At 36.4% G+C, this 22,223-nt stretch overlaps 1 protein-coding gene across 1 annotated transcript in view; it reads right to left on the bottom strand.

The window, feature by feature from the left end:
• The window catches only part of BBS9 (Bardet-Biedl syndrome 9), a 448,956-nt gene that overhangs the window by 409,035 nt on the left and 17,698 nt on the right, over positions 1-22,223 (bottom strand). The window contains exon 5 of the mRNA XM_082846142.1: positions 18,630-18,743. Within this exon, the coding sequence (XP_082702268.1) occupies positions 18,630-18,743 (114 nt within the window). The remainder of the gene's footprint in view (positions 1-18,629; positions 18,744-22,223) is intronic.

Genomic DNA, 22,223 nt, shown 5'->3' with positions numbered 1-22,223 from the left:
CCCTTATGTCTCCTCTAAAAAAAACAGCAACAGCAACAAACCACACCAAACAACAAGGAGTAAAATAAACAGACATCAACTCTTTCAAAGAAATCAGAACTATGGTAAGCCTAACCACAATCTGTGAAGATAGAAAGTGAACAAAGAAAAGGTAAACAAAAGAGAAGAGAAAGGTCAAATCTAAATGCCTAGAAAGGAATACATTTATCCACCCCCCAAAATTCTGAAAAGCACCAGGCACCACAGAAAGTGGGGTGAGGTGGGACCTGAAGATAAGGGTAATATTTTAATGTCTGTGTAATTAACATTTAGGTACCCAGACCTCCACAGGATACAGAAAGTGTAATCTCTGCAGAAGTTGAACTAAGCAAGTGATCCCAGATTAGAGGGACACCAAGTGTGAAATAGCATGGGAACAGGGCAAACAACTGAAAATACAAGGATAAAAAGACTGTCTACATCCTGGAAAGTCAATCCTCTAACTCCCTTCCCCACCAAGCTCCAGAAAACATGGGACTAGCTATTCTCCCCAGACAGGACTTAAAGAAACCTCTAAAGAAAGAAACCACCTCAGGAGAAAAGACATACAGCTACTGATAACCGAATCCCCAATGAAACAGTGAGGTAGTCCCTAACTGCCCTAAGATGAAGTCCACCAGTTGATAAGCCCTGGCCCCTGGCCCCAAGGACTCATGGTTCGCAGTTAGTCTTTATTGCTTGACTGTTAAATATAAATAAGTAGCCAATAATCACATCAAAAGGTGTTCAAAATCACTAGCCATCAGAGAAACACAAATCAAAACCAAAATGAGATACCACCATATACCCACTAGAGTTGCTATAATCAAAAAGATAAGTAATAACGTGTTGGCAAGGATATGGAGAACCTCATCTCATTATTTAGAGATAAGGAGTTAGCCATCAGAAAAACTAAAGGTAGAAATGAATCATATTGGAGAGTAGGGGGAAGAGGGGGGCTGATGCCTTCATAAGTTTGTCAGTACTATTTGACATTTTACTTTTATCAAATAAATTGCACATGGCTAAAAGTTATTTTGAATGTTTCTGTCATTTTGCAAGGTTTAAAGTAAATAGTCTACAAGGAGGTGAAAGACTTATATGCTGAGAACTATAAAACGCTGATAAAGGAAATTGAACACGATTCAAGGAAATGGAAAGATATCCCATAGTCTTGGATTGGAAGAATTAATACTGTTAAAATGGCCATACTACCCAAAGCAATCTACAGATTTAATGTGATCCCTATCAAATTACCCATGTCATTTTTCACAGAACTAGAACAAATAATCATAAAATTTATATGGAACCATAAAAGACCTAGAATTGCCAAAGCAAAGCCAGAGGCATAACCCTCCCAGACTTCAGACAATACTACAAAGTGTGGTATTGGCACAAAAACAGATATGTGGATCAATGGAACAGAATAGACCGCCCAGAAATAAACCCACACATCTACAGTCATTAATCTTCAACAAAGGAGGCAAGAACATACAATGGAGAAAAGACAGTCCGTCTATTCAGCAAGTGGTACGGGGAAAGCTGAAAAGCCACACGGAAATCAAAGAAGTTAGAACACACCCTCACAATATGCACAAAAATAAACTCAAAATGGCTTAAAGAGTTAAATACAAGACACAACACCATAAAACTCCTAGAAGAGAACATAGGCAAAACATTCCCTGACATAAATCACATCAAGGTTTTCTTAGGTCAGTGTCCCAAGGCAATAGAAATAAAGCAAAAATAAACAAATGGGACCTAATCAAACTTAAAAGCTTTTGCACAGCAAAGGAAACCATAAACAAAATGAAAAGACAACCTATGGAATGGGAGAAAATATTTGCAAATGATGCAACCAACAAGGACAAAATAAACAAACAACTCATACTACTCAATAACAAAAACAACAAAAAAAAATCCAATCAAAAAATGGGCAGAAGACCTAAATAGACTTTTCTCCAGAGAAAATATACAGATGGCCAATAGGTACACAAAAACATGTTCAACATCACTAATTATTAGAGAAATGCAAATCAAAACTACAATGAGGTACCACCTCATACAGGTCAGAATGGCCATCATTAAAAAGTCTACAAATAACAGATGCTGGAGAGGGTGTGGAAAAAAGGGAATCCTCCTACACTGTTGGTAGGAATGTAAATTGCTGCAACCACTATGGAAAACAGTATGGAGGTTCCTTAAAAAACTAAAAATAGGGTTGCCATATGAGCCAGCAATCCCACTCCTGGCCACATATCTGGAGAAAACTCTAATTCAGAAAGATGCAGCCACCCCAATGTTCAGAGCAGCACTATTTACAATAGCCAAGACATGGAACCAACCTAAATGTCCATCGACAGATAAATAGATAAAGAAGATGTAGTATATATATACAGTGGAACACTACTCAGTCATAAAAAAGAATGAAATAATGCCATTTGCAGCAACATGGATGGACCTAGAGAGTATCATAATAAGTGAAGTAAGCCCGACAGAGAAAGACAAATATCATATGATATTGCTTACATGTGCAATCTAAAATTTAAAAAAATGATACAAATGAACTTGTATACAAAACAGAAGTAGACCCACAGACATAGAAAATAAACTTATGGTTACCAAAGGGGAAGGTAGGGAGAGATAAATTAAGAGTTTGGGATTAACACATATACACTACTATATATAAAATAGATAACCAACAAGGACCTACTGTATAGCACAGAGAACTATACTCAATATTTTGTAATAACCTATAAGGGAAAAGAATCTGAGAAAGAATATACAGATATAGGTATAGATATAGATGTATAAGTAAACCACTTTGCTGTACACCTGAAAATAAGACAACATTGTAAATCAACTATATTTCAATAAAAAAATAAAATTAAAAAATATATTCCTGGTTGAAAACTAAAAAAAGAAAAGAAAAGAAAATACGACACAAATGAACTTATTTACAAAACAGAAACAGGCTCACAGACATAGAAAACAAACTTATGGTTATCAAAGGGGAAAGGGAGTGGGAGAGGGATAAAGTAGGAGTTTGGGATTAGCAGATACACACTATATACAAAACAGATAAACAACAAGGTCCAACTGTACAGCACAGGAAACTATATTCCATATCCTATAATAACTCATAATGGAAAAGAATATGAAAAAGAATATGTATATATACGTATAACTGAATTACTCTGCTGATTTAAAAAAGGCAAAAGTTGGGGCTTCCCTGGTGGTGCAGTGGTTGAGAATCTGCCTCCTAATGCAGCAGACACGGGTTCGAGCCCTGGTCTGGGAAGATCCCATATGCCATGGAGCAACTAGGCCTGTGAGCCACAACTAGTGAGCCTGTGCGTCTGGAGCCTGTGCTCCGCAACAAGAGAGGCCACGACAGTGAGAGGCCCGCGCACCGCGATGAAGAGTGGCCCCCGCTTGCCACAACTAGAGAAAGCCCTTGCACAGAAACGAAGACCCAACACAGCCAAAAATAAAATTAATTAATTAAAGTACCCTTAATTTTTAAAAAAAGGCAAAAGTTAATCACTCTGCTGATTGAAAATAACACAACACTGTAAACCAACTATACTTCAATTTAAAAAATTGTTAAAAAAAATTAAATAAAAAAATAAATTGTTAAAGTAAGTGGTCTATTTTTAAAGACGTAACAAAATATTTTGCTAATACACTTCTAACATCTCTCTCCTAAGCCTAGGAGCTTCATCTCTGATTTTCCAACAGCCCTGCAGTGGATTGTACCATATTAAAAGGTATCATTAAATTCCCCCACCTTGATTTAAGACAGTACATAAATGAATACAGTGTGTAATTTTTAAGTGGGAGAGGGAGGAGAGGAGAATAAGTAGGTATAATATTTTTTTAAAAAATAGATTATTGAAAAGCCAAAAAAGTAGAAGACTGACTTCTACACTTCTTCTAGCTCACGTCAGTAACTGTGTGATAAATACAAACAGCTCAACTATTCTATAATAAGCACTATATAAATCCTAAAACTCTACCATAATAGCCTTTAAAAGCCAGAAAAACATAGCTATTGCCAGTTAATCTCAAAACTGAGGAAAATTTACAAGAAATATGGTTCAGGCATATTAGAGGTCCCTAATTTTAATGTCCTCATTAACTGAATAACCTATTAGGCCCAATGCCTACTAATCTATATCATTTGTCACGCTTACATTTATTCCAATATAATTAATACACACTGATTCCCCAACAGATAATCTATTCTACATACTGACATCAAAACAATATGGTTTTCAGGAAGTTGGGCAAGAGAAGCAAAGAAAGAGTAAGGGATGAATGATGGAGCCAATTTCCCAAGTTTCAGTAGAATTTGTTACCATCTTTCAAAAAAGAAAAGAACTATTGATTGTGTTCCCAAATTATATTATGTGTTGATCAATTCAAGAACAGCCTAATACTGCTGAGAAAACCACAGAATAACAGGATTTGGAATAATTTTTCATTGAAAGGCAAAAGTTAAACATCATATTCCTTAAGAGAACTACCAACAGTAGACATATTAATAGTGCTAGGCACTGTTCCTAATATATCAGTACCTATATTAAAACCACTGCTAAAGTCTAGAAATGGTCATAACAAATCTTTCAGCCTTACAGCATAAAAGTCAGTTGATAATTTCTTTGTCTACGCCTAATAAAACTTATTCTTCCAAAATTGTGGAAAAGCTAAGCACAGTCCTCCTATATTATAAAGTTTCCTGTTACAAAGTTGCATGGTTTACACATATGTTATACTTTATTATTGAAAAAAGAGTCCTCCTTATAACACCCTCTTTGTTGTAATACTCAACATACTTTGCCTCCAGGCTAGATATATAATGAAAGTAAAATGAATTCAGACAGATTGTTGAGGAAAAAAGCTAGTTTCTTTTTAGTAGCCTTTCTAAAGTCTTTTTTCTTTCCTTGTAGCTTTTCATCATCTCAACGTTTTGCTCCTGCTGAACATTTTCCTTTTCTTTTTACATATTTCCTTTGGTAAATGAAAGATGATAGACTGTTAAAAACCAGTTTGTACTACCTTGGAAGCAAGCCCTTTTAATATACAACTCCTGCCTTCCAAAACCTTGTACAAATTTCATGTTTAGGACAATGAACTGTATAGGACTTAATCAACCAGCTGCAAAAAGCTATATGAAATTTTCCACTCACACATTTTTATGTTCACAGTCCCCTAAAATCATGAATATAACTTTCCAAATTAGATTTAGGAATACTTTTCAGTTATTGTTTCCGTATTAAATAGTACTGTCTTATTTTAGCAAAGATCTACAAATGCTGCTTTAAAAGGTTCTTATTCACAAATTTCAATGTAAGGAAATTTGGTTTAAAAACACTGTTTATTTTTAACTTAGGCAGAAATACAGTTCAAATATTAATATAAGATGGGGCGGGGCTTATTCTGATATGTCAAGCTTAATAATTTCTGATATCCTAAATTAGCCAGAAGTGACTTAAATTATGTACTATATGAAATACTGAAGGTACACATTTTATATCTTTAACATTTAAGAAGTAAACACACACAATACTACTCTTGCACATAAAGCAAGAGTAGTACTTTATTACTACTAATATTAGAACTTACTCTCGATAATCTTGAACGTCTTTAAAAATTTTAATAGTAAAAAGATTGGGAGGGCTTCCCTGGTGGCACAGTGGCTGAGAGTCCGCCTACCGATGCAGGGGATGCGGGTTCGTGCCCCGGTCTGGGAGGATCCCACATGCCACAGAGCGGCTGGGCCCGTGAGCCATGGCCACTGGGCCTGTGCGTCCGGAGCCTGTGCTCCGCAATGGGAGAGGCCACAACAGTGAGAGGCCCGCGTACCGAAAAAAAAAAAAAAAAAAAAAGATTGGGAAAAAATTGTAGCAGTATAATTTTTAAAATCATCTTACATTTGTTTAACACTTTTATTTTTGTACTGTCCACATAAAGAATTATATAAGGATGTTTATAGCCTTTATTCATTTTAGTCAAAAACTGGAAACCACCCAAATATCCATCAAAAAGCTAATCTACTTAAAATTTATTTTATATGTAAAACCTCTACACAGAGGACTACTAATGCACTTTGAAAATAACTTTAACATGGTAGTAGTCAACACAACATTTGTTTTTCATATTAAGCATTAACATGTATTTCTACCTTGTGCTTTAGAATTTAAATCTGCAAGTAAGAGTTTCCACGTAGAATGGAAAAGGGTTAATGAATCAACTTAATTCAAGAGAGACTGGGGGTGGGGCGGGGAGATTGTTCATTTCTCATGACAATGTGTTTTGTAAGTGATTTTTTTTAAATGTTGGAACCCTTTATATCACAGTGTCATCTGAATAAAGTAGTTTTATGGTAATCATTTTCCTTCTCAGTTGAGTAAAGTATTTAATAGCTTAGTTATTCCACTCTTAAGAAGGGGACCATGATTAAACATATATAGAGATCAAAAATGGCTGTCAAATCCTATCAAGACTACCATATTTAACCATCTTCTTGTCAAAGGCAGTTCTGACCACAGACATTCCCATAACACTTTTCCAGCCTTGGCATTCGGCCACCATGAAAGAAAATATTTTTTTTCAAACAACACCAAGAAACTTCAAATATTCTTTTTAACCTTTCCCCCTCTTAACCAGAGTAGGCAAGGAGGCACTTAACCACTAAATTTCTATAGCGTATGTATAGAGGGAATCAGAATTCACCTTTCAGGAAAAGTAACAACTTTAAATGATCGTGTAAAAAATGAATTTGCAGAATACAGGGAACTCTCTTTATAACATTCCCGCAGGAACTAAAGGTTTTATAAAACATAATATACAGGAAGACGCTATTTGAAAGTAACATTGTTTTATGGGTCTTGGATCAGAGATTTTATAAATGAATACCATATATATGAGAAAAACCAGCACAGGATGAGAATCAATACTATCATCCTCCTGATTTTCTGACTTTTCACTGTGGATCCATAAAGGATCTTAAAAACAAATGAGGGAAGTTCTCCAATATTATAAAACACCTATACTTTAATGCTTAAGCAAGGAATGGGAGCAAGGACAGCATAGGGATTCTTCCACAACATTATTTTCCAACATTTCAACCATATCTATTAGAAAATAGAGGCCGTATGGTTCACTAGTGAGACAAGGGTTATCCAAACATTATTTTTTGATTCCCTATAAGGAAAATAGCATTAATCTTTTATTAGCACTAACATCCCTACACAGAAAAGCAAGGCTGTGTTCTGACTGTTCATTCACCCCACTTGAGCATATCAGCTCACTCTCTGGATGGCAATCAAAGAATCCAGATGGCTTTGAGAAGTAGAGCCTCTCAGCAACCACATGTGGCCACTAATACATTTCCTTGGCAGACAAGAAAAAGGCTCCAGTTCAGACAATTAGAACTTATTTGAAGGCTGAGGATCTGATTATCTAGGGTTGCCTCAAGATGAGGCAAAGGTGACTTACTTATTCTTCAATTCACTATTTTCTTTGGCGGGCTTTTTATTCCCAAGAATTCATGAATTTTTATTTATGTGACAATATAATCCCATACAAGCTTATAGAAGTCATTTTATGATTTAAAAAATATTCCACCATGCTCATATATATTATTGGTAAAATCTGTTCGCCTCCTTTACTGACAATTATATTCCCAAACATACTGAACCTTTTATATATAGTATTTTCTTTCCACCTCAGTCACAAACGTGGGACTACTGTGCTGTCAGACTTTTATAATCTGTACCATGCCCATATTATGTCTACACTCTGACATTAACCTTTCCTTGATAAAGATTCTATTTTTTGAAGTTCCATTTGACTGAAAAAATCAAAGTAAAATAAAAGAACTGAAAGAATTAAAGGAAAATGAGCTTTCACAAGGCACAAAAAGAAGAGAGATAAAAAGGTTAAAGAGAAGAAATGTCTTTTATACTAAATATTAAAGAATTTAAATAATTTTTGAAAAATAAATACTTTTTGATTTGCGAACATTATCACAAACACTCAAATAATTTTGAATATCACATTTTATGCTGAAAAACATATCAATAACAAAAGGATCAATAATGTATAGAAACACAACCCCAAGTAGATGAAAAAACTGATTATTTCTACTGGTAAGTTTATCTTGTATAAGTGCTGCCTCACTGGCATATTGAGAAATAATTTGAGCAAAGGTGAATCCAGGAAGCCCAAGTAATCACTTCCACTTTTACCACTATGGTGGTTAACAGTAACTACAATGACCCATGCACTGTAGTAGGTGTTCAACATGTGCTTGTTAAAGAAGAAAACAAAACTCAGAAGTTGGCTAGAATGAGGGCACCGGGCTAACATTTTTTTCTGAAAAATAACCTTGAAAGCCTGATGTGTATGACATCGGCCCTGCTCAGTTACATGGGTATTTTGGTTCATTCACTCAACAAATACTTAGTTAGCCCACTAAGTGCCGAGGACTGTGCAAGACATTATAGACACACGATGGTGAACAAAAAATATGGTCTCTGCCCTCATTAAGCTTACAGAAAAGCCTCCTTCTCCTGCCTCTCTTACGGTTCACATAAATCCTTTCTCTAACTAGGAAGGCAATTAAATAAGAGGTAATGTATTAGAAATAACATAGTCTTTAGAATCTGAGAAATGGAAGAGTTCCTGCCATATCAATAAACAAAGGATGTCACAGTCATCAGCAATTGCAGCCCTCCAATGTGAGCCAGTGAGCCCTGAGGAAACTCAGGAAGGAAAGAATACCTGCCGTCTAGCAGCCATCAGACTGCAGCCACTCCCTACGGTGAGCCCTGAGGAAACCCAGGATGTAAAAATACAGGATACTGGCCCCAGACAGCTGAGGTGCATATCAAAGGAATGATTTCAGTGAGTCCAGACTCTTGCATCCTCCCATACACAGAAAAGCGTTAAATTCCTTGACTTGGGATATCTGGTTTTCTTTAATTAACAATGATCTTTTGATGTTCCCAACTACTTGCCCTTTGTTTCAAAATGTCCGTATAACCTGGCTCCCCCCATTGCCTCCTCGGAGCAGTTTTCTCAGGGCTACCTGAGATGTTATCTGCCAGGCCTGAAGTCCTTAAAAACTCCCACCAAATAAAACATAACTCTCAACTGTTAGATTGTGAATAATTTTTTAAGTCCACAAATCAGATAGCTCTGGATTCAAGGCCTCCCTCTGTCCAGGTATGATTTGCAGCAAGACACTTATGGTCTGTGAGCTTCTGTTTCCCAATCTGGGAAATGGTAATTAAGTCACCTATCTTACAGGGTTAAATGCAATAGCACAACATAGAGAAGATAATAAATATTAGCTCTCTCCATATAGTCTTCTCTATAAATAAATATAAAAATGCCTGTTGGAAAATCAAACTACAGAAGACAGAAACATCAAAACTCTGCAAAGGAGGAATCTTTCTAAGCTTAAAACAAATAGAATAAATTCAACAGGAAAGGAACGATTTGACCACATTAAAACACACACACACACAATTTAAAAGCCAAGAACCCACAGTTTAAAAGCCAAGAACAATCTGGCAAAAAGACGTTCACACCAAGTACAAAGAAATTAATCTGTACTAAATAAATAGCTCAAATAATAGAAATAAAATAAAAGATCATCTATCCAGGAGTCTACCAGAATCATCCAAACAACTGAACTGTTGAATCCAGAAGAATTTTTATAATAAACATCCGTTCATCAAATCTGGCAGTCCAGGGACTACTTTCAAAAAACCCTTTCAAAAATGTAACATTGTGGACTAAACAAACAAATAAATAATTAAATTATATAAAGAATAGTAAACATACACCAGCAGCAGTGGAACAAAAGAACACAGCTTCATGCCACAACCTTTGAAAAATGGTGACAATCAAGAAACGTAGATGTTTCCAAGAATCTTCAGGGCTAGACTTAGTGCATTTTTTGAAGGTGCTAAATCCAAACTCCACATAAGGAGGGGGTGGTGAGGTTATGAATAAACAAAATTCTGAAACCTTACTAAAACTCCCAAATTTAGGGAAAGACAGACCCAGAAGGGATATAGACAGCCTGGAGAAGTGGAAATGCCCAGAATAACAAAACCTCTACCTTTACCACATTCCCTTTCTATCAGATAAGAAAAACAAATTTTACCATGTTGGTGTTTTCCTGCCAAAAGAAAAACAACAGTAAAGGCCACAGACTGTAAGAATAGCAGCCACACTAAATATCTCCAACAATGATGATGAGGATGGGGAGGGCAAGATGGGCTAGGGAAGCCTCACACATACCCGCTAGGGGCCAGAAGGAGAGGACGGGGGTGGGAGGAGGAGCGGGCATGGGGGAGGAAGTCAGCACAGAGAAAATCCAAAGCCCGAGAATACCCCCCCCACCTTCCAAGATAACAAGTTAGAGACCATCCAGGTGGAGTAAACAGTGATCCAAGATGAACAAAACCACAAAAGACAGGGCTGAGGCCGATGGTCCAGTATGGCTGCCACAGCCACAGAGACTCCCTGAGCAACATCTAGCCATCAAAACAGTGTGTCAGAAAGGAAAACAGGGCTTCCCTGGTGGCGCAGTGGTTGAGAGTCCGCCCGCCGATGCAGGGGACACGGGTTCGTGCCCCGGTCCGGGAGGATCCCACATGCCGCAGAGTGGCTGGGCCCGTGAGCCATGGCCGCTGAGCTTGCGCCTCCGGAGCCCGTGCTCCGCAACGGGAGAGGCCACAACAGTGAGAGGCCCGCGTACCACAAAAAAAAAAAAAAAAAAGAAAGAAAGGAAAACAAACTCATCTCTGGTTGGGTAGGAGTAAAGGCAAGTAAAATTCACCAGCACTGTAAAAAAGCAAACTGACCCAGAAAGAGTTGACCTGGCTACACTTCAGCAAGATAGAGAGATTGCCCTGGCAATTCCACAAACACACTACAAAAAAAGGCAGGGAGAGAGAGAAAGGGGAAGATAACATATGAAAGACAGATGATGAAAAAACAGAACCGAGGACCAGCAGAAGGCATCGATGACTGTCAGAAGTGCTGTCACATACGCTCCCCATCAGTCCCCGAGTACTGATACAGGATACTCCCCACCCACCAGCAGACAATGTTACCAAAGATCCTGAGGTGTGATTGGACACACTCTATGTGCACCTCAAGACAGCTTTCCCAGAATATAAAATGTGCATAGGTTTAAAATCAATGTGTGAAACTTTTTGCCATTTTAAAGGAAAGGCACGTTACCCTACATTGTTTCCTTCCTCACAGCAGGCTGACAGTGAACTCAAAACCCACAGATAGATACCGAACTCAAATGTTCACACCTCCAACTGCTTTAAATATTGCCCAAATTAGCATATCTTTACCCATTTAGAGTGTACGTTCCTTGCATACCCTGCGAAACTGCACGTAACACCTGCTAGCCACATATAAGACAAATCCTGGGGCTATAAAAGGCTCCAAGTCATGGCTGCCCTTCACAGCTCCCTGACAGAGACTCACAATCCTGCATCTAAGCAACTTCACCTAGGCACATAAGCCCCACTCGAACTTCTGCCTCCCCTGGGAGTTTCCTTGCCCTCTTCCCCTTCTGGGTGGTGGTCCTGTGTCACTGTCTCTGGAAGATCTCCTGCTGCAAGGGACTTCCCCTCATAAGAAATCCTGTCAAAGCACCACCCAAAAGATGCTCATTGTGTGCTACTGCCATCTCATAGTCTTTCCTTGACCAGCTCTGAAATCCTCAAACTCACCACAGTTAATTATTCACTGATAGTCCCCCGAAGATCCACCCCTCCCCACTCTCAATCTTATTTGTAAAAGGAGAATTCACTACACCTTCAGCAAAAGTAACTCTAGCCCAAGTGTAATCACATTACTTTGGTGAGATTAACAGTTCAGGGATGCCCAACCAGATCCACTGACTTGGAAAGAGAGCTTTGCTGAGCCTTCTGGGAGGAAAGCAGGCACTTTTTCACATGGACTAGAATCTGAGAAGTAAAATTTAGAGCTGCTATAGCCATCTTGTAACCAGGGGGAAATAGCCTGTCCAAGGAAATGGAAGCAAGAGATGAAAAGAGAGAAACCAGATCTGATCACGTTGAAGGCCCAGATGATGAGAGCCAGTAAATTTCATACTCTTGCTTAAGCCAACTGTCAACTGCAATCAAAAGAATTCTCAGTTGTACCAAAGGCAAGATTCGAAAGAGAAAAGAATCACATCCAGTGGAAAAGCACAATTGTGACCTATACAGAAATTGGGAAGTTTTGGGTTTTGATGGCAACATTTTTTTAAGTCTTGAGTTGTCTATTACCAGGTAAGCTCAAAATATACTCTAATGAAAAACAAAAATTTATGATCAAGAAAATTAATTTTAAAACTTAGAGCAGATTATACATAACAATACTGTGTTATATGATTTTAAATCTGTTAAGAGATACAAATATCAGATCATTCTATTGTACACGTGAAGCTAATATACTGTATGTCAATTATACCTCAATTTTTAAAAATCTATTTAAAAAGTAGATTTCATGTTAATTTTTCTTACCACAGTAAAATTATAGATAGATAGATAGAATGAATAAATAAATGGAAGATAAATATAAAAAATAAGAGCAAAGAAGCAAAATGTTGGACAAGGTTAAAAATTGAATAAAGAACCAGATGGTAGTCATAATCACTATTGAAGTATTATAAAGCCTTTTTTTTAATAAACCACAATTCGTTATGAAGAGATGGCAATAATTCAGCATGGACTAAAAAGCACAAATTATGTAATGGGAAAAAGTTTTAAGGAACAAAACTGGCCCATCATAATCCAGTGTAATTTTTCAAATAAAAATGTATTCAAGTTAAATTTTTCAACAAAATATCATGGTAGGCATTTTGTTCATCAGATCGAGATTTCATCTTGTGTCCTCGAAGACTCCTCAAAGACTTTATAATCTTTCTACTCTGAGAAACTAGTACAGTGCCTGGGCATTCAGAAGACTCTCAGTAAATGGGCATTGGATGGATGGATGGATGGATGGATGGATGGATGGATGGATGGATGGAGGGATGAATGGATGGATGGATGGATGAATGAATGGATAGACGGACAAACAGACACAGAGAGAGAGATGATGCAATTACCACACTTGCTCTAGTCCCTGAAAGTTCCCATATATCTCCAACAAATCAACTATTTCTTCCCACTGTCGTCACACATTTGAAAGACTCCTATACATTATAAGGTTCATCAACCTGTCTCAGCCCTACAGGATAAATTTTGGGTAATTGAGGATGCAACTAACTACAGGGTCTATAAGTCACATTATGAGTAAAGGAAATTCTAGCTCAAATTTATCTTGATAGTAGCAAGATACATTACATAGACTACATAAAGTATCATATTTTACCAAACTAGGTATACACAGTTGTTGACCTTAAAACAATAATGTTCCTTCTTCATTCCACCACTGGGTTTTTATCAGTAAACATTAATGATGTCCTTTTCCAAATACTATTCTGAAATGGCAAGCTTATCTTAATTAGGTAAAGTATCATGTCAAAAACCACTGGAAGTTGTAGTGACACAATGAAACAAAAGCAGAGGAGAATCTGGCAGACATATCACTTGTTCTTTTTTTCAAAAACAAGTAGAATTCAAATTACCAAACAAAATAAATAACACCAAATTTAGTAACATATTTTTAAATCAATTCAAATCCACCTTTTCAAAATTGATTTCATATATTTCCAAACTATAATTTGATTGTCCATACTTATGTCACTCACTAAATTTTGTAAGCATTAATTTGTCAATAGTATAAAAAGCATAGATAAACTACCATACTTACAAAAACCCAGAGTCACATGTCCTTCAAAAAAGCGGCTTAGAATAAAATCAAAGAAACTATAAACATTTTAAACTTCAAACACATCTTCCACACCCCTCTGTAAAAAAATAAGCCCAATGTAGCCACTAATATCGCACATTTCAATCATTTCCCTCTAAAAAGTATAATATGGAAAGAATTTTTACTTAAATTCTGGAATGGCAGGTAGTAGTTTGAATAATGGAAGCTACTAGGCAATATTCTTCAAGTAGTTCATAAAACTAGATTTCCTATTTCTTTAGCACTTCTTTCTCATTAATAGACATTGCAACATAGCTTGAGGTAAAACCAAAACTTATGGCATCAAATGAATGCCCCTTTGAGTTTTTGCAAATGTATAAAGGGTATTTTTGAAAGGTTTTCTTAACAAGCAAGCAAACAAAAAAGGGTTAGAAAAAAACAGTAATTACTCTTTTGCTAATTTCAAATAATATATTACCTCCACACACATATAAACTCTCTGATTATTTTAGGGGGTACTTTTCTTATAAACCAAGGTACCAACCAGAGAAATGAAATTGAGAAAGCAAATATCTGACCCAGAAATTACCCAACATGTTTTCCATAATCTGTGCAGAACCAAAGTTATGCACCATCTTTAGCCAAACCAAGTACACATCTTTCTGATTGGAAAGTTTTTTTCCTGAATCAGGGAGAAAGCAAATTTACTCATAGCCTAGATAGCCCAGTATAGTATGGTTAACGCCATAAGATTCTAGAAGCAGAGAGCCTGGGTTGGAATCCCTCCTCTACCATTTACTAAGTATATCTTAAGTTACTCAACCTATAAAGCCCTTAGGACAGTGCCTGGTACAGAACAAGCACTCAGTAGATGCAGGGTGGCAGCAAAGCTCTAGATCTCTGCAACTTGGCATCGGTTGGGAGACTGTCAGAAATTCAAACTCTCAGGTCCAATTCCAGACTTACAGAGCCAGAACCTACAATTTTATCATGATCCCTTTACGATTTGGATGCAAATTAAAATTTGAAAAGAACAGCTAGAAAGCATTTTTACATTATATTCTGAGATATTACCTATAATAATTAATTTTTTAAGAACCACTCCATTGCTCTTCTGAAGTTACATTTATTTTTAGTAAAAGGCAAAGTATTATTTGGGATAAAAATTCCTCCATTAGTGATTTTTTACCATACCTCTGTATTCAAAGGGAGACCCAACTAAAGCCCAAGGTTGTAGAGGACTGCCATCTAGTGGTAGTTCATTCTGATACACATGCCAAATAAACTCCCTCTGCCTATCAGTGCTTTAAACACATTTGTTTAAAATGCTGCTAGGTTTTCTTTTTGCTTAATTCCTTTCTTGAGGACTACTGACACGATTACCCAACTTAATAATTCCACAAGAAGACATCTTAAATACAGAGGAAGGTAGAAGACAAAAATTTTTCAATTTCCTTTTTTAAACTCAGATTAAAAAAAAAAAAAAACTCAGATCAAGTGATCAAGCCTAGGGAAGTTTTCAGATTAAAAGACTGACCCGCTCTCTCTCCTGTAAAGGTGCACATCAGACACACAGTAGCAGCATCAGGCTTTCTTTTGAAATGTGCATTTCTTGGGGTGACTTCTACTTTCTTCTTCCTAAGTTCTGTACTTTTTACAATATATTTATATAGTTTGCAGGAGTGCTTTTTTGAGAAAAAAGTATTTTGTACCCTTCTGACTCAATAACTCCACTTCTATATTCTATCCTAGGAAAATACTAAGAAACATGGGCAAAGATTTATATTCAAAGACGTTCATTTCAGCAAACCAAACAATCTCAACAGCTTCATAATAACCCACTGAATCTATGCATCAAAACTTACTTAATCATTCTCCTCTGTTACTCATTTAGATCACTTCTAATTTTTCTATATTACAAATAAATACATGTATATACAAAAGGAAGGAAGGGAGGACAAAGAGGAAGGAAATAATTAAATATATGGCAATTTGATATGACTTTTTCACATTTTGGATCACTTCCTAATATACATTCCCGTAAACCACATATCAGCATTCAGGAACATTTTCACAGTTCTTAACAGCCAACCTGCTTTATAAGAGTACTGTAAAATTTTACATGGCCACAAGCCATCTAGGATGTACAGACTGCACTATCACCTCTCTAGCAGCAAGTTTTATCCCATGGATAATTTTTTAACAGTATTACAATTAAGATATAATTTACTTACCACCCCTTAAAAGTATACAACTCAGTAGTTTTCAGTGTATTTATAGAGCTGTGCAACTATCACCATAATCTAATTTGAGTTCATTTTCATCATCCCAAAAAGAAACCGTGTAACCATTAGCAGTAACTCCCCATTCCCCGTGCCAATCCCCCAAAAAGGCTAATTTTTACTACCTTACCACCCCATTACTTTTTCATGTTGCCTTTTAGATACCTCAGTGATATTATGCAAGTGTCTCAAACCCATGAAACAGAATAATTGCTTCTGCTACTCGTATATCTCTCTGTTTCAAATTGGGAAATATCGTGCTTAACCATAGGAAAGTAAGATACGTTATAATAGCCTCTTTCTTTTTCAAAAGGTACTTTTTAAATGTAAGGCATAATTTAGGAACTAAGAGAAGATATACAAGTACAAAGTTATTACTTTGTACCTATTACCTATTCTTTTCAAAACTAGTAGCAACTCTAATTACTTTGAAAGTCCATTACTGAATATAGCAAAAATATCACACAAAAGCAAGGAATTTCTTTTTTATTTAATTTATTTAAAACTTTATTTTAATTGGGTTAACTTGATCTGGTAGTAAAACTAAAAGTACAGTGCAATCAATGTAAGATAACATTTGACATGTGATCTAACGAATTGTCTTGTTAAAAATAGGGCTTCCCTGGTGGCACAGTGGTTGGGAATCTGCCTGCTAATGCAGGGGACAGAGGATCGAGCCCTGGTCCAGGAAGATCCCACATGCCTCGGAGCAGCTAAGCCCGTGCGCCACAGCTACTGAGCCCACGAGCCACAACTGCTGAAGCCTGCATGCATAGAGCCCGTGCTCCACAGCAGGAGAGGCCACTGCAATGAAAAAGCCTGCGTACCGCGGCAAAGAGTGGCCCCCACTCGCCGCAACAAGAGAAAGCCTGCGCACAGCAGCAAAGACCCAACACAGCCAAAAATAAATAAAATAAAAAATAAATAAATTTTAAAATAAATAAATGTCTTGATGGTACCCAAAAATAAAAACTTACTTTCATTTAGCCAAAGCACTTTTTCCTCATATAATAACTTTTTTTACTCCAGATGTATAGAATTTAGCCATTTTTCTTTTGGGGATTTAGTAGGGGAAAGAACATTGAAAATAGTTAATTAAACAGGGGAGACCTAGGTCCTCCAATCATATCAGACATTTTTTTAAAGAACAGTGGAAATCAGTTCTAACAGCTGAAGTTGGGAGGGGACACCTCACAGAAGTTAGCCTCTCATCAAATTTTAGATTTTTCTCTCCTCTCTTCATCTAACTCTAGACATCTCCCATATTCTTCAAATAATCCAAACATTCCTGTTACTCAAGGTAAGCAATACTGCAATCCAGCCAAGTGTTTTGTCTCATATCACTTTAATTACACAAAACATTTATTTGTACATTACCACCCAAAATATTCTTGCCTTTACCTCTATATACGAAAAGAGTGAGTTCACATGAATGAAGGATGCTTCCAAAATAAATTTTTTGTGTCACTAAAGCAAAATCTAACATAGGTAGCCTACTTTTTATTAACACAACAGTTAAACAATAAACTCATAAAAACTTGAGCCCAAAGAGAGCTATATTATAAAATCCCTAGTTACTTGTTCATCAGGTGTCACACACACATACACACACACAATCACACAGGTGTCGACACCTGGCTTCCTATCCTCATTTCAACACCAGCAGCTCCTCTATCGTCCTGTCACAGTGAAGCGAGAGGAGTTGGATTGTAAATTATTCTCTCACACCACAAGCAACAGTAAACACAAGCAAGCACCAAGCCCTGGTAACTGAGAAGCTCTGGAACTAGGGTGGTAGACCTTGTGCTAATTAGAAAGAGATACCACCAGGGTGCAAGAAACCCAGCCTCACCGGGCCAGTACTTCGTAAAGGTAATGCCTTTGTGAAATTTAGGAGAGGCACCCTTCCTCTGGGGATGTTTATTCCAGGCCAGAGCACATGGCTTGATGAGCAGGATCAGGTCTGCACTTCAGTCTCCACATGCCCCTGGTCCAGGTGCCCTGGTTTAGAAACAATCCGCACAACCCTGTACAGTGGCCCTGGAGGTGGATTAGGTGGAGACGGGTCTACAGCTTCACCCTGCCTATACCCTGCCTAAGTAGAGCCGGGACCCCCCTCAATGAAGAGATCAACCCCTTCTTCCACTGAGAGAGGCAGGCACACAGTTCCACAACAGAAAAGCTCAATTTCAGCCAGCTCATGTATAAAAGACAAAATGGAAAGAAAAAACAGTTTTAGAAATGTCTCTGTAGACCACATAAAAGTGCTGGTTATATGAAAATCAAACTCATTCAATGTTTAAAGTTTTCTTTTTTTATTACTTTGCCCAAGTATTTGAATATAAAGGTTTCAATAAAATATGTTTAACTCTCTCTAAGATTCATACCATATAATTCTCTATTTTTATATGGCCAAATATTCTGGTCCTTACAATAGCACACTCATGATTAAATGCAAATTACCTTTTACACCACCAAATGATCCATAAGTCATATTGCAGGCTGTTCTCTGAAGATTATGTTCATACATCAATTTGATCTGATATTGGGTCCCATGTTCCACATTACCCAAGCTTCCTAAAAAGAAATAAATAAAAAGACTGCTTTGTATTTGTTTACATTAAAAAATATTAATATCTTCTCATCCTCTTACCAATTCCAAGTAATTCAATTTCAGTGAAATTTAAAATGGCAAAGCACTAAAACATATGTATTATGAACAATTAGCATACTGATGACACAGAATGCCAGCACAGTTAAAACAATTTAAGTCTCAGCTAGATTATACCAATAGATGAAATACTACCCTGGGTGACATTGTTATCTATGTCCATTATGTCTAAGTAAAGTGTAATTATTTAAATAACAACAAAATCCTCCAATTTCAGTTCTGAAATAAATGAGGTTAAGTTCCCTGCATTTATAACAATGATAGACCAAAGACATGAATCAAAGTGTCTAAGAAAAAAATTCCCCACACTTTCAAGCAATTCAATTTTCTGTCCCAACTCTCAAAATATTCAAGCCCCTAATACATTATGTTCTAATTTAATAGAGAGATCTAAAGCTTCTCTCAGCAAGTAAATAGGACAATATGTTTTCTTTGAAGTCTGCCAAGAAGAATCTCCTTCAAAACAAAGAAAAATACTTTCCCTGCATTTAATAGATCATATGTGCTACAATCACTTTGTAGTTCATTCCAAATGAGAAAAGATTCTTTATCCGCATTTTACTCTCTAGTTGTTAGGCTTTCTAGAGTATATACAGTTAGAGCTATATCCTAGTGATCAGGCAAGAACATTATGATTAAAAGAGGTGTTAGAAAGAAAAATGATTCCAAATGTAACATTTTCCATTAAGAAGCATCTTTGTCATTCATTCAAAAATGCAAAAGTTAAAAGAAAAACTTAAAATATCACAAAGCAACTGAAATAGTCCCAAACTGCATAATATTAGATGATTAAAACAATCTAAATATAGGGGCTTCCCTGGTGGCACAGTGGTTAAGAATCTGCCTGCCAAGGCAAGGGACACAGGTTCGAGCCCTGGCCTGGGAAGATCCCACATGCCGTGGAACAACGAAGCCCGTGTGCCACAACTACTGAGTCTGTGCTCTAGAGCCCACAAGCCACAACTACTGAGCCCATGTGCCACAACTACTGAAGAAAGCCTGCAAGCAGTAACAAAGTCCCAAAACAGCCAAAAATAAAAATAATAATAATAAATAAATAAATTTATTTTTAAAAAATCTAAATATATGTTTGTATGTATGTATGTATATACATATTTATACATGTGCATTTATTTGTTTGTTTTTTGTCCAGAAGGATTCACCAATGTACACAGAGGTTGTAAGAACAGAAGTATTTCTACTTCCACTTTACAACTGAGGCACCTTAAATTTAAAAAAAATTCAATAAATTTCCCCCAAAATCACATAGCTGATAAAGGACACAGTACTCAAACTAGGTCTTCAGAGCCATCACTATATATACTGGTACCTGGTTGTCCATCATTTAACAACTTTCAGGGAACCTAGTAAGCCAATGACAATTTCCAAAATTAAAAAAAAAAAAAAAGCAGCATCAAAAATATGTTATTTCCTGGGGAGGGATGAATTGGGAGTTTGGGGTTAGCAGATGCAAACTATTATATATAGAATGGATAAACAACAAGGTCCTACTGCATAGCACAGGGAACTATATTCAATATCCTGTGATAAACCATAATGGAAAAGAATATAAAAAAGAATGTATGTGTATATATATAAATATGGATAACTGAATCACTTTCCTGTACAGCAGAAATTAACACAACATTGTAAATAAACTATACTTCAGTATAATATATATATGTTATTTTCACCTCCACCTTTCTCTCCCTGGCTTTCTCTTCCTCATTTGGAAGGTGGAGGGTTGAAAGAGAAAAACTAAGAGGCAAGGATTTCTTGGAGGACAACCACTTCTACTCAGATCTATGCCCCTGAAAATGCTAACAACCAAAATACTAACATACCAATAGAGTAAAAAAACAAAGAGAAAGACTCAAATTTGCCAGCTAACCCTGATAGGAGATGAAAGCTTTCTGGAACCTAAATGGTAGTAAAATCAGTAAGGTCCAGAGAAACTGGTGGTAATCACAACCATACCAGCCACACGGGCAAAAGCAAAAAACAAAAACTCTAAAAACATAACTCACAGCATTGACCTAAGGACAGTTCTAGCCTCTAAGAAACCAGAAAAAAAAAAGATCCAAGAAACTTTTGGTTTGTCCCTACTGAAATTCCAAATTTCATTCTGCACCTAAAACCAGATGAACCCCTCCGAGTAAGGAATGCACTTACGCATGCCTGCTAGCCAAAAGGTCAGTGAACACAGGGTCAGCAGTCAATATTTAAACACACTTCCATGAAATGACATTAGAATTTATGTCTTGAAAAAGCTGCAAATGCATCGGTAAGTTTTTAAATTTCAGGTGATAGCACTTTAAAATGTAATAGTGCACCCATGGAGAACAAAAGACAATTTATCTTCCTTCAATACTAACTTGGAATAAAGGTAGTACCTGAAAATCTAAAAATTCTGATCACTTGTTTTCTACAGAAGCATTGATGACATAAGATTAAAATTACTTACAAAGGTTTTGTCCTTGAATATACAGACTGAATACAGTAAATGTATATCTATAATAATAGTCTATATATAGCTAAAATTAATATAAAGTTTCATCAATTAGAAAGTAAATGGATATTAGAACATTTATGCTGATGGTCTTATTTAAACAAGATGTAATTTAAACAAAATAATTCTCTGGACAATCAAAGGTCACCTTGAAAACAGGTTTTGGTGTAATTTTACATAACTGCTGAGAAATCTAATGATGTTAAATGAAATAAAAGCCATTACAGAGTAAGTTAAAAGGTTCATTGTATTAAATAACCAAATTAGATTATATAACCCTGTCAAAAGTAAAGAGACATCTTTTTGCCCTCTCATGGCAAATATTAAAATTCTATAAATATGTCAAATGCTTAGTAAGTACAAAATTTTTGGAAAAGAATATTTAAAAGAACATAATCAGTATGGCTTAAGCTCACACATCTGTAACCATTTACTCAGAAACTGAGGCCCATCAGGAAGGAATCTGAGATGCCATGTGATGCTTTTCCTTTACCAGAGTATGATAAGATGGGCTAAGTTCAGGTCAGCAAGACCCTGCTGTTTCTCTATATTAAGCCTGCATTTAATGACATATCACCCTCCACCCAAAAAAAAAACGTCAGCACACTAGCCTCTGATTATTAAGAGTTGTTTGCTATATCCCGGAGGTCTCCTCTAATTTGCCTCAAATATTTTTTAGGAGCACATTAGCGCATAAAAGAAAACAAAAAACATTTGGGGAGGGGGCAGTCGGGGTTAAGGATGTCAAGTTCAGCTAACACTTTTCATCTGCTGACACCAGTGGTTTCACTTAAACTAGAAAGTGTTTATGCTTCCCCTGTTATAGTAAAAGCTAGGTAAAAGTTCAGTCTGGTACCTCAAGAAACATATTCAAGAG

Source organism: Leucopleurus acutus (genome assembly GCF_964270905.1).
Source record: "Leucopleurus acutus genome assembly, chromosome: 9".
NCBI lineage: Eukaryota > Metazoa > Chordata > Mammalia > Artiodactyla > Delphinidae > Leucopleurus > Leucopleurus acutus.
Note: the sequence above shows the minus strand (reverse complement) of the source record. Positions and strands in the feature narration are given on the sequence as shown.